Consider the following 16,508-nt stretch of genomic DNA (forward strand, 5'->3'; position numbering starts at 1 on the left):
AATAAGTGAATTGTGTTTTAGTTTTACATTCTATTAGATAATTTTTTTTTATAAAAAAAAACAAATACAAATGTACCATTATTTTTCTATTTTTAGGTAATTTTTCTAAATTAATCTAAAATATAATTGGGAAAAATATGCTACTCCCTTTCAATAGCAGTTCCATTCCACCCACCTCTTCATATTTCCATTTTCTCCTGTCAATGAATAGGGTGAGGATGTGGCATCCAGCTTGAATGGGGGTATTTTTCAGAAAGGGTTGAAGTGTTTTAGATTCAAACGACGCCGTTTAGTTGTCTCTGTGCACTACAATCTGTCAACCGTTGAACCCTCCGAAACTATATGGATTGCGGCGTTCTGGCAAGGAAATAGGGTTCTAAGACTTAAAAAGTGGCTTCCGGTTCTGCAAATCTTCAGGGCCATTTGAAGTTTGTCGGTAAAGTCCTGTGATTTAGTTCCAAAAATTCTCCCAAAATGTTTAGTTTCCTCTGCCGAACACTTCGTTTTTCGGCTCCCAATATTCAGAATTCATCCTGTTTTCTTGAAAATGTGTCACTGGTTCTCATCAGAGGCTTATCATCGTCCTCAAACAAGATATCAAACGCGGCGGACCAACAGCAACAACACTCTTTTACAGTGTCTTACCTTGTAAATAAATGTGGGTTGCCTCTCAAAACTGCTACCTCTGCATCGCAAATGGTACATTTTGAATCCTCAGAAGGGCCTGACTCGGTCCTGGCCTTTCTGAAAAACCATGGATTCTCTGATACCCAGATCGCCAAACTCATCACGAGGCGGCCCAGGTTGGTTTGTTCTGACCCTGAGGAAACCCTTCTTCCCAAAATTGAGTTTTTCAATTCGATAGGCATTAGAGGTCCTGATTTCACTAGGATTCTCACTCAGAATCCAAATATTTGGTTCCGGAGTGTAAAGAAACGATTGGCTCCTTGTTATGATTTTATCAAGAGTGTGGTTCTCTCGGAGGATAAAGCGGTTACTACTTTGAAGGGAGCACCTAGGATGCTTATGTGTGATATGCAGACAAGTATTGCTCCCAATATTGCGTTGTTGAGAAAGTTTGGAGTGAGTCAATCGACTTTGTTGTTTTTAGTGACTGGTTTTCCCAATTTACTGCTGCGGACAAGCGCCAAGTTTGAAAAACATGTCAGGGAAGTTCTTGACATGGGATTCGACCCGAAGAAATCAGAATTTGTTCATGCACTGAGAGTGTTTGCTGGAATAAGTAAGTTGAGTCGGGAACGTAAAATGGCGGTTTATAGCAGGTTTGGTTGGTCGGACCATGAGATTCTGTCGGTCTTAAAAACGCATCCCATGTGTTTGATGTTATCGGAAAAGAAAATAATGGATGGGTTGGATTTCCTGATGAATAAAATGGGTTGGCAGCGGAAGGCTGTTGCAAGAGTTCCTTTGGTTCTTTGTTATAGTTTGAATAAGAGGGTGATTCCGAGATGTGCAGTTGTGCAAGTTCTGCAGTCAGAGGGTTTGTTAAAGGAGGCAGATTTTTATTTATCTAGTGTGTTGATACCTTCTGAGAAGGTCTTCTTGGCCAGGTTTGTCATCAAATATGAAGAACAAGTTCCTCAGCTGTTGAATGTCTATAAAGGGAAATTGGGTCTTCCGGAGCTAGGCTTTGGGTCTGAGGGAATGAAGCAGTTGTAGTGTATTTTTGACTGCTACAATACAATGACTTCAACCTGGCTCTTTTGTGAGTAATCTTGATTGTTTTTCTACTTGTTCTTTAAGATCAAGGTGATCATGTATTCAAGATTGTGAAGCATTTCTGCGACCTAATTGTGTTCTCTTTGAACTGTATCTCCTTCCAAAACATTTTCACTGAAGGGTTGTGTGGACCAGTGGCAATACCCTTTCAGAGTTTCTTACTCTATTGACCCATGTTGCTTGTCCCAGAGCCAGCTAAATTATGCATGTGAAATTAAGTACATTATTCTAACCAGTATGAAGTTATCAGGGTACTCGATTTGGCTGAACTTGAATCTTTTTTTTTTCTTTTTACTTTTTGTTCTAAATCCCTAGGGCTGACCTAGCAAGATTTTCTCTTCAAATCCAAGGAGTTTGGAGGACCAGCTCATGCCCCTGGTTCTTCTTCTGAGAAAAACCGCTCCCAACCGTGTAGATATTATCCGTTTTGGACCCAAAGGGGTCCTCACGGCTTTAAAACGCGTTTACTTAGTTAAGAGAAACCTCAACATATATAGCGTCGGAACTTTCTCCCCTATCCGATGTGGGATGTCACATATCATTTGTTTGATTTTCTTCAAATGTATAGCTCTTGTGGTGAAAACTTCATACTCGCTTTGAAGTGCTCTGGAGGGTTTCAATAGTGGATCTACATGAGTACTGCTCCCAGCACCTGTTCTGAAACAGCTTGGGAGTGTCTCAGTCCTCTATCTCGTTTTCTCGTATGCTTTCGTGGTTGTTATCACAGTGAAGTGCAGCAAAAGTCACGACAGGTCTCATAGATGTTTCAAAGAGCTTATTGAAATAGAATTCAATCTGTTAGGGATGTGTTTTTTCCTGCAATCCTGGTATATTCTGCAATGATTTAAGTAGCCTAAGAACACAAGATGGAGGTGTATAAAAGAAAGTGAGTTTGGTCTGACCGGCTGACAGAGAAGAAGTATCAAATGAGATGGACTTGCTGGGGAACAAGATGGCTGGATACTGTCATCTATTGTCAGTTATCAGGATGAATTTACAGAGGAGGATAGTTCTTAGCTGTTCTGTTACCAAAGATCTTCTCCTGAAGTTTTTGATTTGTTTCTGGGTATTTTTCTCATTAGCCTTATTCTTTGTACTGCAGAAAGTCTGAAATTTCAATTGAATTTCAGAAAGACAACTTTCAATTGATGTTATAAAAAGTGTGGTGTATTTGGAATTAGTTTTAAAAGTGTCATATTTTAATAAATATTTTTTAGAACTATTATATTTTTTTTTGCAAAAAAAATCCATGGGATGGGTGTTTCTAATAACCCATGAGCAGAATTTGGATTTTCTTTTCTAAATGGACCTTTATCAAAACATCAGAACTGTTGTGTTTCGTATCTGAACTGCTGCTCTTCCTTGATTGTTTCTCTTCTTACATTCTTCTGAGTAGAAAAGCTTTAGGGGGACTGAATGGTTGAAGTCATTAAAAAAATGTCAGTTTACTTGATAGTGATTTTAGAAAACGTTTTTAATATTTGTAATACTTATTTAATTTTTCAAGTATTAAAAAACTTTCTCAAAATCATTACTTCAATAGTTGAAATGGGCAAAAAATAGATTGAAAATATTTTTCCTCCTGTTTGATTTATGAAAATATTAAAGAAAAAAATTATAGTAAGAAAAATTATTGTGTGTTTTTCCTTTTTCCTTTTCTAATTTGAATTCCATGGAAAAATGACGAAAAAAAACAAAAATGCAAGGGCTTACTTGTGTTTTTGTTACATGTTTGGTGATAAGAAAAATAGAAAACAAAGTATTTTTCAAGGGTATATGTAATTATTTTCATTTGTTTTTGCAAGGTTATTTTAAAAAATGATGGGTAAAATATGAAGAATAATTGAAAATATGACACTATATATAAAATTTGTTTTTTTTAAAAAAAGAAAAAGAAAATAGGTTAAAAATATTTCAAATTATTAAATAAATTTTTATTTCAAAAATAAATTTTTATTTTTAAAAACATGGGAAATAATTGAAAATTAATATTAAACATACCCTTTCTCATTACTCATTAGATTCTTCAATTCTTTGGAAAAATATTATGAAATTTTCTTATATTTTTTTAATGAAATTTTTTAAAGCCAAACATGGTCTCATTAATGTGGGAAGTTTTTTCATCAAATATTTTTTTTTCTTATAAAGGAAGGCTTCTAATTCATTTAAAATTAAGAAATTTTTTATATCACCTATATAGTATTATATCAAAGTTCCATATAAGATTAATATTATTAGGGTGGTATTAAAGGTTTATAAAAAAAAAAAAAGGTTTTTCTAATTTAAGTTTCTAAATAAAATTTGATTTTTGAAATCAATTAAGAGACTAAAATATACTTTTTGAATTGAAATTGATCGAGAGGCCTAATCATAGTTTTCAAAAAATTGATGATTGTGGATTAGATTTTATTCCTTATGTTTTGGATGTATATAATTAGGGCATAATTAAGGTCTTATTTGATAATTATTTTTGAAAATGATATTTTATTCTTTAAAGTAAAATAAGAGAACAATGCGGAGAATTATTAAAAATAAAATATTATAAATAAAAATTATTTAAAAAAGAGACAATTTTTTTTTGAAGTTACGGAATAAATGTTTATTTTACAAACTATTTGAAAATATTTTTCAAAAAATATTCCAAAAACGATTTTTAATACCAAATATACCCTTGGTTTTTTCGAAAAGTCTGCAATTCCTTCAGCATGTATACATTTTTCATAAACTTCGGTGGAGTAGGAAGAGAATCTCCGGGCTCTATTTGTTTAGAGAGAAAATGGGCTTTGCTTAATCTTACCCTTCTTTTGGTACGGTGATTCGTATGGAAAGCTATCTAGCTGCTGCTGATTCGTTGATATTTGGCTGCCTTGGCGATTGCTCTTCTGCAATTGATACTTACAGAGGAGGGCTGATCAAGTTTCGGAGCTTTACGATCTTCAATAGTGGTGAGAAACGCTAACGTCATTTACAAATGAGTACTGATCTCCTATCTAAAAAAGTAATGTTGATCTCAAATGTAAGGAAGATTTTGGGAAATCCAAGGACCCAACTGCGTTTGATTGAAAATAGACAACTGTTTATCTTCAGATCTTTCTGTTCGCCCAAACAACAATCTCTCTCGGTGTCTTACACAAGTGGGTTGTCCCCACAAAGTGCTCTATCTGCATCAAGGAAGTTACAGTTTGAAACCCCAGAAGGAGCAGACTCCGTCCTCGCACTCCTTAGAAATTATGGATGCACTAATACCCATATCGCCAAAATTGTAAGCAAGTATCCGGCCCTGTTCACAACCGATCCTGAGAAGACCCTTTTGCCGAAACTTGAGTTTTTCCGTTCTGTAGGCTTTTCAGGGCCTGACATTGCAGGTATTCTCTCTTCAAACCCTTATATCTTGAAAAGGGGCCTACAAAATAATCTCATTCCTACTTATACTTTCCTCAAGAGTGTAGTGATGGTCAATGAAAATGTTGTGAGGGTTTTAAGGAAGACACACTGGATTACAGTTCAAAGTGTGCAAAAAGCCATCACCCCAAATATTGCAATTCTGACAGAAATTGGAGTTCCCATGTCAAATATTTTGTTTTTGGTGACATGTCACCCTAATGCAGTGATCCAAAACAGGGAAAAGTTTAGTACAAGTGTCAAGAAGGTTGTTGAAATGGGATTCGATCCTTTGAAAGTTAGCTTTCTGAAAGCAGTCCAAGTGATCTGTGGAATGGGTGAATCAATCTGGGAGCAAAGAATGGAGGTTTATAAGCGGTGGGGTTTGACAGATGATGAGATTATGTCGATGTTCAGATTGGATCCCTTATGTATGAGGTCATCGGAGAAGAAAATAATGAGTGTGATGGATTTTTTGGTTAATAAGATGGGTTGGGAACCTGCAACTATTGCTAGATATCCAACAGTCTTTATGCGCAGTTTGGAGAAGAAGATCATTCCACGGTGTTCAGTGGTGAAAGTTCTTCAAATGAAGGGGTTGGTGAAGAAGGATCTGTGTTTGGGTATTTTAGGCTGCAGTGAAAATAATTTTTTTGATAAGTTTGTGCTCAAATATGAGCAAGAAGTTCCTGAGCTTTTAAATGTTTATCAAGGAAAAATTGGTATTTTGGAACTTGGCTTTGTATCTGAGGAGATATGGGAGAAGAAAGAGTTGTAGCATCTCAACTTTACAATTCCATGTAATTATCCTTTTTGTCCTTTTTCCTATTTGAAACTTGGTTTGCAGGCATGTTAACTTCTCTTTGCTCTGTTTTTAAGTTGATAATATAATTGCTTCAACCAGCTTCAGCTGGGGGTTAATTTTGATTGCTTTTTTGTCTTGTTTAGGATGAGTAATGTAGGATGCCTTAAAGTTCATGGAGATGTATATATTCTGGGGTGAAAGTTGAAACAAGTGTGTAGTCAATAAGAACTGATTATTTTGCATTGATGGTCTTTTCAAGCCCAAATCCCCATAATTTGGTTTGTGGAGTGCTTCAATTTATCCACAATCCCTTTTTCCTACATGGGAAGTTGCAAGCTGCATCAAGACTTAAGAATCAAAATAGGGTCTAAAAGGCTTACTCTGTTATTGGCCAAGCAATATTTGAAATGTTATAAATTACTGAAGTATTATGAACTTGGCATCATTTTCTCATTTTCATAATATTTGCAGTGAATTAGTTACCTGATTTTCAACATACTATTGGGGGTTATAGGGGCATAGTTTGTTCTTTATTTTAAATAAAAGGAGGACATCTCCAGATCGTGCAAAATATCCCAACTCCAAGTTGTGGGTAGTCCTCCTCTTTAATTCATTAATGCCTCCTTGCCTAGCACTAAGACCTCCCTTTATCGTTTACCTGTCTTTATTGTTTATCTTCATATTTTTGTGAAGAAATATGGTTTCCTCTGCAAAGCACTTCGATCACTACAAATGAGGAGCGCGCCAATGGATTAAAGCCACCACTGAACTCTACTTTCTTCAGACCATGTAACCTATCAAATCTTTCTGATAATCACCAAATGAGGCATGGTTCAAAGTAGCAAAAGATGAACAATATTGATCTTTTATAGTTTGTTTTGGAGAACTGCGCATCTATGTTTGTTTTGGATTATTTATCTCAGGGGAGCTGTAGATACTCCAAAGATATGAAGTGTAGAAAATCAATCACTCAAATTTCTTTCATCCATACTGCATGCCCTTGGTCTAGCAATTCCCTTGGCGTGGGATTTGTCATTATTAGATTTCATTTACTGCTTCAACTCTTGTTTAGAGGAGGGTGTTCCTCGTTTGTTTGCCTTTCTTTGCCGCCTTTTGGCACCTTTTATACTCTTCCAATGTCCTTGTGTCTTGCCCCTCTTTTGTTAGGCACTGCTTAATAATTTTATCTTTTCCAACTTCAGGCTCATGTTTACATCCCCTGAAACTTCTATCTCTACTTCCAAAAGGCATATTTTATTTAATCTTCAGGGGACCGGACTTGGTTGTCACCATCTTCAGTAACCATTAATTCACAAACACCCATATCCATGAACCTTACTATTTACTAATGTTGATTAATTTCTAGTGTTACAGTTTAGTTTACTGGAATTTTGTCCTTCTGATGCAACAAGCAAGTTTCTCAGTGATTTTAGTTCTACTTTCTAATTTTCAGCACTAATTATGTTTGTAATTGACATTGTTATGAATGTGGCAATGAGCTAATGACTCTAGTTTGTTGCATAAAACATTATTATGAATCATCCCTCATTGTTTCACTTTACTTGGGATTTGATGTATGGAACATTATTTCTTAGATTGCATCTTTCCAGGCATTGGTTGTTTTTTCCCTTCCCATCCCAATTTTATTTGCACCATATCTCCATAATTTGGTTTTTCTGACTGTTGTAGGTCCTAGATGAAAAATAGACAAGCAAGAAATCTGGACTCTTTTATGTTTTGAACTTTTGGAAGTGATGGTTGTATTGTAACATTTCTCTTGCATGTGAAAAATGATGGTAATTTTACATTCCTCTTACATTTCCCCCTTCCATCTTCTGCCTTTCATGGTTCTTAAAGTTCTGCTTTGAAATGGTGAGTTTTGGATTTTTAGTGGAAGAAAGGAGAAATACAAATGGCAAGGAGATCTCCTTCAAAAAAAAAATCAAGAAAGCATATAGAGATTAAGCATGATGTGAAAAAATGAAGAGAGCATATCAAGATGATTGTGCTGTAATTTTAGCAGGAACTAAGTCAAGAAGAATTTTTGCTAACCCATAAAACTGAAAGTTCAACATGGTTAGGTGATTTTTTTTTTTCTTTTTTTGGATAGGTAAAATGGAATTAAATTAAAAAGCCAAAGAAGGCAACACTAAGTACACATGAAGTATACAAGTGAGCACCAAGCAGAAACAAGAAAACCCTCCCCTTACATGCAGCCTAACTAATTGATGAAATCAATCATAAACAAGGAATCAACCCTTAGACCTCCTTTGGTCCAATTTAAAAAATTACACAAAAAAAAAAAAACTTTTAACTCTTAGTCTGAAAGCTCAACATTACCCTTCTAGTTTTCTCTTTCCAAACAGCCCAAGGCAAAGAGGAGCGACATTCCATGCTTTCTTTCTCTTCTTTCCAACACAACAACCATGCCAACCTAGGAGCATTTCTTTGACTGAGGAATGCACCACCTAAACCACTCCAAACAAGTAGAATATCAACTGCCATAACAAACTTGCCTTGGAGCAGTGGAGAAGAATGTGATCACAAGATTCCTCTTCACCATTGCAAAGAAAACACTCATCATCAGATGCAGCATTTTTCTTGAATTATTCCTCTTTTGCATGGATCCTGCATTCCCGGGGCATCTGCTAGGTGCTTTCTTCACATCCTCCCTCCCTGATATTGTTGAATTGTTCAATGTCTGTCATGGGATAATAGGTTTCTGGATGGAAACAATTGCGAGTAATTCGAGGTCCTCTATGTATAATCAAAGGATTCTAGGGGGACATCATCCCTTGATCGGTTCTTGTATCTTCTTCTGATTTGTGTACCAAGTACTTGATTGATTATTGTTAGAATTCCCTTAGTTTTTATTTTTACACGGCTTTGCCTTGTCATAGCATATTTCTTTTCTGTTCTGTTGTTGCAGGGCCTCTGTTCTTCCAATGCCCCTTGTTCAGTTCCTTCTCACATGGAAAGGAAAGTTCTTTCAAATCTTCCCTGACAGTTCTTCCAAAGCAGGATGTGCAGTAAGAATCATATAGGGCCTTCTACTGAGTGACCCCAGGAGAGGAAAGTCTCCATTGCCTTGGGAGTAAGACTTTGGTATGGATTGGATGTTTCTGTTTGATGAGGAATAGAAGGTATGTAACCCATAGGCAGACTTTGTTTTTTCTTTTCTAATCTGATTTGGTTGGCAAATGTATTTCTACAGGGGCAGGCAAACCTTTGAACCCGAGTTGTAGCTTGCCCAGAGGCCTTCAAATAAGAATGAAGTTGGGTCCCTTGCTTATAGCTCGCAGGAAATGAAATGGTTCTTCCTCAAGCATTATCATAATATCCCAAGTGTTGGGTCTTGGAACTTACCTGGCTTTGCCTGTTTCTTTCAAAAACTGTAGGTTATTGGATCAAAAACCCATAGGTAATGTTTGGTTATTGGGAAAGTTATCAAGGAAAGAAAAAAAATACAAACGGAAATGATTTTTCTTGTATTTGGTTGTATTATGGAAAATAAGAAAGAAAATCAAATATAATTAAAATTATTAAGAAATTTATTCATTTTTAAATTATTTAATCTGTATATTAGAAAAGTTTAAACAATTTAAATGAGTTTGAAGGAATATAAAAATTAATTTATTGACTTTTAATATATTTTTTATTTTCTTTTACTTTTGTTTTTTCTACTTTTTTATTTATTTTATTTTCCTTTAATTTTTTTTTGAAAATCAAACATAGCAATAATATTTTCTTATGGTTGATTCTAAAATCTATCAATAAAAAAAATGGTCGTGTTAACTTTTCGTAAATTAATTATATTGGATTTAACTTTTTTCTAATTTAGAAAAATATATATATTTGAGAAAATGAATTTGTTAGGATTTTAGTTACATTAACTTAACGTAATCTCTAGGAGGGTGAATAGGGCGGTCACTTTCTGAAGAATTAAATTATATGAGTGCAAATGATAATTATATGTGATTATATAATAAATATAATGAAAAACAATTGTATATAAAATAAAGAGAGTAAGGAACAAACTCAAGATTTTATAGTGGTTTGGGGCAATCCGATCTTTGTCCACTTTTCTTAAGCTTCTAACTGTATGGAAGTTTCATTAATCTAAAACTTTCAAATATAAGATTTTTAAACACTTTACATTTGAATTTTTGCTTCTAGGAGACTTTCTACTATCCTTAAGAAATACTTTATTCTTGAACAATTCTTTAAGTGACACCTTACATTTAAGAATCCTAAGTGATATATTACATATAGATTTTTTTTTTTTTTTTTCAAGTGATACTACACACTAAAACTCACAAATTGAAAGGAAATATAATTTCACAAAATCCAGTATAAATTTAAGTTGAAAAAATACCAAGAAAAACTAGGATTGAGGTGGACTAAATGGATATGTAAGTTTTGAATCAAAGTGCATTCACTATTTGTTAGATACAATCTGGGTTCAACTAGTTGATTAGCCAATTGAATCAACTGCTATTTGTTGGACATTAATTGCACTAGTAGAGGACCATTAGGGTGTTAGGACCTCAATTGGTTCTCGATTGGTCTAGGCTTTACCTCAACCAACCAAACATATGCTACTAGAAGTGTGTGGCAAAAATGCACTTAGATTGATCAAGCCCAACCAGTTTCTCACATCCTCAACCAATTACACAATAAAATGCTTAAGTAACTCAATTTGAAGTGTAAAACCTTCAACAACTTATGTTTAGCTTCTCAAAACATTTTAAAACAAGTTTATAAAAGATTTGATTGAAGGTTTTAATTAAAACATAAAATCATTCAATTATAAAAGAATTTAAAACAATTTAACATTTGGATGCTTTTTGGTGCTTAAGTAAGAATTAAATGCAATATGAACCTGGTGTATTAACAATATTACAAACAGATCCTAGAAAATAAGTTTTGATTTATCTTCTTTTTGAAGTTTCCTTCTTTTTCATGATTTTCTTTTGGCTTGATTCATTTTTGTGATTGTCACTTTAAAAATCATTTTGTCTAAATATACTTAAAATAAATTATCAATTTCAAACCTTATTTCATTATTATGAAAACCGAGATTAATGAAACCTTAGTTATAGAAATTATTATAGATATTTATTTCATATAATCTTTTGTTTTCATTTGTATTAGCAAAAGAATTTGAAATATATGTATGTATATAAACCAAGGGTCATTTCTTGGATTAAAACAAAAAATCCAACAAATATAAAAATTAAAGGTCTAGATTAATCTATTAAAAAAAAAATTAAGTGGAGAAAGATAAAATGCTTACTCCTTTAATTTTTTTAATATTTTAATAATTTTTTCAAATATTTTGAAAATTTTCTATCTATTAAAAAGACAATAAAATTAATTTCTTTTTTAAAATAATTAATGTCAATTAATTCTCAAGATAAAATTCAAAATTAAGAAAAATTTAACATATTTAGTTTTGATCATATTTATAGAAAATAATATACAATGTGGAACTAAAATTTTAATTTTAATTCATTAATTAAAATGCAAATAACAAAAGATAATGTGATTTTATTTTTGTAATAATAAAAGAAGAGAGGTGAGTAGGGGTTCTGTTTGTTTCGATAGAAAATGATTTGGGGAAACATCTTTGGGCAGGGTGGTACATTTCCAAATCGACGTATCTGCTTCTGATTTGTCGATTGTTCGCTGCCTTGCTTTTCTGCAACGGATGCTACAAATTAGGGCTGATCGAGTTTCGGAGCTTTACAATCTTCAAAATTGGTGAGAGAGACGAACATTCTCTAGAAATGAGTACAAGTTTCCTCTGTAAAAGAGTAGTGTCGCTCACAAATGTGGGGCAAATGTTTGAAATTTCAAGGACCCAAATGCATTTTCTTCAAAATACCCAACTTTTGATTTTTAGATCTTTCTCTTCGTCCAAACAACATTCTTTCACAGTGTCTTACCTCATAAACTCATGTGGGTTGTCCCCAGAGAGTGCTTTATCTGCATCACGGAAGGTACAGTTTGAAACCCCAGACGGAGCAGACTCCGTGCTTGCACTCCTTAGAAATTATGGATGCACCAATACCCATATCTCCAAAATTGTAAGCAAGTATCCGCTCCTGCTCATTGCCAATTCTGAGAAAACCCTTTTGCCCAAACTGGAGTTTTTCAGTTCTGCAGGCTTTTCAGGGCCTGACCTTGTCCGTATTGTCGTTGGAAGCCCAAGTATCCTGAAAAGGAGCTTGGAAAACCATCTTATTCCTAGTTATAATTTCCTCAAGAGTATGGATATGGTCCATGAAAATATTGTGAAGGCTTTCAGTAGGTCATACTGGCTTACCGGTAAAAGTGTGCAAGATACCATCGCTTCAAACGTTGAAATTCTGAAAGAAATAGGAGTTCCCATGTCAAATATTTCGTCTTTGGTGGCAATGCACCCTTGTGCAGTGTTCCAAAACAGGGAAAAGTTTAGTAGAAGTGTCGAGAAGGTTTTTGAGATGGGAATCAATCCTTTGAGAGTTACGTTTCTGAAAGCAGTTCAAGTGATCTGTGGAGTGGCTGAATCAATGTGGGAGCATAAAATGCAGGTTTACAGGCAGTGGGGTTTTACAGATGACGAGATTATGTTGATGTTCCGATTGGATCCCTTATGTATAAAGTCATCGGAGAAGAAAATAATGAGTGTGATGGATTTTTTGGTTAATAAGATGGGTTGGGAACCTGCAAGTATTGCTAGATATCCAACAGTCTTTTTGCGAAGTTTGGAGAAGAAGATCATTCCACGGTGTTCAGTAGTGAAAGTTCTTCAAATGAAGGGGTTGGTGAAGAAGGATCTGTGTTTGGGTATTTTAGGCTGCAGTGAAGAGAATTTCTTTGATAAGTTTGTGGTGAAATATGAGCAAGATGTTCCCGAGCTTTTAAATGTATATCAAGGAAAAATTGGTATTTTGGAACTTGGCTTTGTCTCCGAGGGGGTAAGGGAGAAGAAACAGTTGTAGCATCTCAACTTCACAATTCCAAGTAATCATCCTTTTTGTCATTTTTCCTATTTGAAACTTGCTTTGCAGGCATGTTAACTTCTTTTTGAGTTGATAATATAATTGTTTCAACTAGCTTCAGCTGGGGGTCAACTTTGATTGCTTCTTTGCCTTGTTTAAGATGAATGATGTAGGATGCCTTAAATTCATGCATATATATTTATATATATTGTGGGATGAAAGTTGAAACAAATGTGTAGACTATAAGAACTGATTGTTTTGTATAGATGGTCTTTTGGAGCTCGAATCCCCATAATTTGGTTTGTGGAGGGCTTTGGTTTATCTACAATCTCTTGTTTCCTACATGGGAAGTTTCAAGCTGCATCAAGACTTACAAATCAAAATAGGATCTAAAAGGTGTGCTTTGTTTTTGGGCAATCGATATTTGGAATGTTATAAATTACTAAAGTATTATGAACTTGGCATCATTTTCTCCCTTTCAGTATATTTGCAGTGAATTAGTTACCTGATTTTCTACATAACTGAACTGAAGTTGAACTCCTGTTGAAGGTTTTAGGGGCATGGCTCTTAGCTTTGTTTTAATTTTTAAATGAAAGGAGGACAGCTCCAGAACAAATGTCCCTACTTCAAGTTGTGGGTAGTCCTCCTCTTTAATCCATTAATTCCTCCTTGCATGGCACTAAGACCTCCCTTTATTGTTTATCCTCATGTGGTTTCCTCTGCAAAACAGTTGGATTACTACAGACGAGGAGAGCACCGAAGGATTAGATCCACCACCAAACCCGACTTTCTTCAAACCATGTAACTTAACAAATCTTTCTCATAAATACCAAATCAGGCATGGTCCAAGGTAGAAAAAGATGAAGAATATTGATCTTTTATGTTTGTTTTGGATTATTTGTCTTGAGAGAGATGTAGATACTTCAAAGATGTCACATCTACAAAATCAATCACTCCATGTTTCTTTCATTCAAACTCCGCTCAATTGGTTTAGAAAGTCCCTTAATGTGGGATTTTTCATTATTAAATTTTATTAACTGGTTCAACTCTTGTTTAGAGGAGGGTGTTTTTTGTTTGTTTGCCTTTCTTTGCCACCTTATATGCATTCCGGTGTCCTATTGTCTTGCCCCTCATTTGTTAGGCACTGCTTAATAATTTTATCTTTTCCCACTTCAGGCTCATGTTTACATCTCCTGGAACTGCTATATTAATATCTGCTAAGAATTAATTCTTGCTTAGTTTGCGTTCAAATATCAGGAACATGTTCCTCAGTTGTTGAATTGTTCAATGTCTGTTCTGTTGTTCCAGGGCCTCTGTTCATCCAATGTCCCCTGTTCAGTTCCTTCAGACATGGAAACTGCTGCAAGACCTTGGATCTTCCCTGACAGATCTTCCAAAGCAGAATGCTTGGTATGCAACATGTTGAGCCTTCTACTGAGGGACCCCTGGAAAGGAAAGTCCCCATTGCCACAGAGTAATGCTTTGGTATGGATTGGATGTTTCTATTTGATCAGTAATATAAGGTCCTGTTTGGTAAAGTTTTCGATTCAGTTTTTGAAAGTTGTTTTCTAATATTTTGTAAAATAAATGTCTCTTTAGGAACTTGAAATGTTTTTAACCCGGTTTCTATGTTTTTAAATATATTTTATAAATTACTTTTATTTTTAATCATTCTCCATATTTGTATAATTTTTTTTAGGTGAAAACAATTAAAAACAACTAAAATTACGATCTTTGAAAATATCATGTTTTTTATTTTTTAGAATAAAAAACTGTTTTCTATTTTTTGATTGTTAAATGTGTTTTTTTATTTTTTTTGTTCGGTAGAATTGAAAACTATTTTAGAAAATAATTAAGACTTAGGTTTGTTTGAAGGGTTTGGGGTCCCCATAGCCCATAGGCAGACTTTTATTTTTCTTTTCCAATTGCTTGTTTGTTTCAAAAACTGTTGGGTCTTGTATCCAAAACCCATAATATTTCTTTTACGGTAGATGCTAAAATCTATCAATAATAATAATTAAAAAAAATCCTAAATTAATTATATTGGATTTAAAAAGAAAAAGAAAAAATATAGGGTCATTTCTTGGATTACAAATAATATTAATAATAATAATAATAATAAAATAAAATAAAAATAAAAATCCAACAAGTATTAAAATTAAAAGGTCTAGAATTGTCTAAATTTCAAAGTGGAAAAAAAAAAATTAATTAAACGGCAATTCTTTTTTGGCATATTTTAAATTAGTTTTTTCAAATGAGCTTTTATTTTTTATTTAAAAATTTAACATATTATTTATAAATTTGGATTTTTTTCGTTTATAAAACCAAAAGAATAAGAGGATTAATTTCTTTTTCAAAATAATAAATATAAATTAATTTTCATGATAAAGTTAAAAATTATGAAAAATATAACATCTTTAGTGTTTATCCAATTTATAAAAAATATGTTTATTCTTGTACTATAATTTTTTTAAAAAAAAAATTATTCATTAATTAAATATTTATATTTGTAAAAATAAAAATATAAGATTGAATGACATTTTTTCAAATTTTAAGAAATTTATTACGTACCTCCTATGGGGTCCATTCTTTTCTAATTTCTCTATTTATTACAAATTTAATTAAGGCAATTTTTTATTAATGATATTTACTTCAATTGTACTAAACTTAAGTATGATTTATATTTTAAAAAAATTAATTAAATGAGATTTTAAATAAAAATGTTTATATGAATATAAATATTATATTAAAATAGATCTAACTAATCTTATTTTCACATTTTAAAAAAATTTAAATGAAAATAAATAAATAAATAAATTGAAAAATGGCAAAAAACCTAAATCAAATTTTAAATTTTTGACCAAATATCTCTTTCCTTTTTCACTGTAGATTGCAGTCTTTGTAAGAAGAGAGATGAGTCCGGGGAGCTTTGACCCAAAATAGTGCGTTTTAAAAAAAAATTCCAAAAAATAAAATTGTTTTTAAAATAATGCCCGATCTAATAATGCGTCTATGTCATATAAGCTATCATGTCATAAAATTGTAGTCGGTGACTACGGTTTTATTTTTTTAAAGTGGTTAGAAACCGTAGTTACCAACCACGATTTTAACTTTAAGTTTAAAGCCGTAGTTGGTGACTACGGTTTTGACTTTTTTTTTAAAATGGTCAAAGCTGTAGTCATCAACTGCGGTTTTAACTTTATATATATATATATTTATATATAACTTTAATTTTTTTAATAAAAATATTATATTATTTTGATTTTAAATATACTTATTTCATTATTTTAAAAATAATAATATATGAAATTAAATAATTGATATTTTTAATTTGATATAAATATATTTTTAAATTTTATTAAAATAATATACTCTATATTTAATACAAATATATTTAGTTAATTATATTTAAATATAAATAAAATATAATAAATTATGAAAGCCTATTAAAAAACAAATAATATAAATTATTATATTAATTAATAATTTTTTATATACTATATGTAAGTGGTATATAATGTCACATGTATATAAGTTCAATTAAGTTTAAAATTTATCATATTTTAATTTAAGTTCATAATATTATATCGATATGA

General features: G+C 32.6%; 3 protein-coding genes across 7 annotated transcripts; all 3 read left to right on the forward strand.

Moving 5' to 3' along the window:
* The first annotated feature begins 474 nt into the window (after window positions 1-474).
* Window positions 475-1,680, forward strand: LOC100257975 (transcription termination factor MTERF8, chloroplastic). The gene has a single exon (XM_002269773.4). It carries the CDS (start codon window positions 475-477, stop codon window positions 1,678-1,680), a length of 1,206 nt encoding a protein of 401 aa, XP_002269809.1.
* Window positions 1,681-4,427: 2,747 nt separating this feature from the next.
* LOC104879767 (transcription termination factor MTERF6, chloroplastic/mitochondrial) lies at window positions 4,428-9,415 on the forward strand. 3 transcript variants are annotated; one of them, XR_786160.3, is made up of 3 exons: window positions 4,428-5,921; window positions 8,856-9,069; window positions 9,141-9,415. XR_786160.3 is itself a non-coding variant. In XM_010653753.3 (2 exons), the coding sequence occupies exon 1, from the start codon at window positions 4,712-4,714 to the stop codon at window positions 5,897-5,899; it is 1,188 nt and encodes a 395-aa protein (XP_010652055.1). In that variant the 5' UTR covers window positions 4,428-4,711; the 3' UTR covers window positions 5,900-5,921; window positions 8,856-9,415. The 3 variants fall into 3 exon arrangements, 1 of the variants encoding a protein (XP_010652055.1); XR_786161.3 differs by having other exon boundaries at window positions 8,856-9,031; XM_010653753.3 differs by having other exon boundaries at window positions 8,856-9,415.
* A 2,082-nt stretch (window positions 9,416-11,497) lies between these two features.
* LOC100245941 (transcription termination factor MTERF15, mitochondrial) lies at window positions 11,498-15,862 on the forward strand. 3 transcript variants are annotated; one of them, XR_002030456.2, is made up of 3 exons: window positions 11,499-12,934; window positions 14,221-14,397; window positions 15,802-15,862. XR_002030456.2 is itself a non-coding variant. In XM_019221134.2 (2 exons), the coding sequence occupies exon 1, from the start codon at window positions 11,716-11,718 to the stop codon at window positions 12,910-12,912; it is 1,197 nt and encodes a 398-aa protein (XP_019076679.1). In that variant the 5' UTR covers window positions 11,498-11,715; the 3' UTR covers window positions 12,913-12,934; window positions 14,221-14,450. The 3 variants fall into 3 exon arrangements, 1 of the variants encoding a protein (XP_019076679.1); XR_009465996.1 differs by lacking the exon at window positions 15,802-15,862 and adding an exon at window positions 13,179-13,308 and having other exon boundaries at window positions 14,221-14,450; XM_019221134.2 differs by lacking the exon at window positions 15,802-15,862 and having other exon boundaries at window positions 11,498-12,934; window positions 14,221-14,450.
* The last annotated feature ends 646 nt before the right edge of the window (window positions 15,863-16,508 follow it).

The sequence above is a fragment of the Vitis vinifera genome, chromosome 7 (assembly GCF_030704535.1).
Source record: "Vitis vinifera cultivar Pinot Noir 40024 chromosome 7, ASM3070453v1".
Classification (NCBI taxonomy): domain Eukaryota; kingdom Viridiplantae; phylum Streptophyta; class Magnoliopsida; order Vitales; family Vitaceae; genus Vitis; species Vitis vinifera.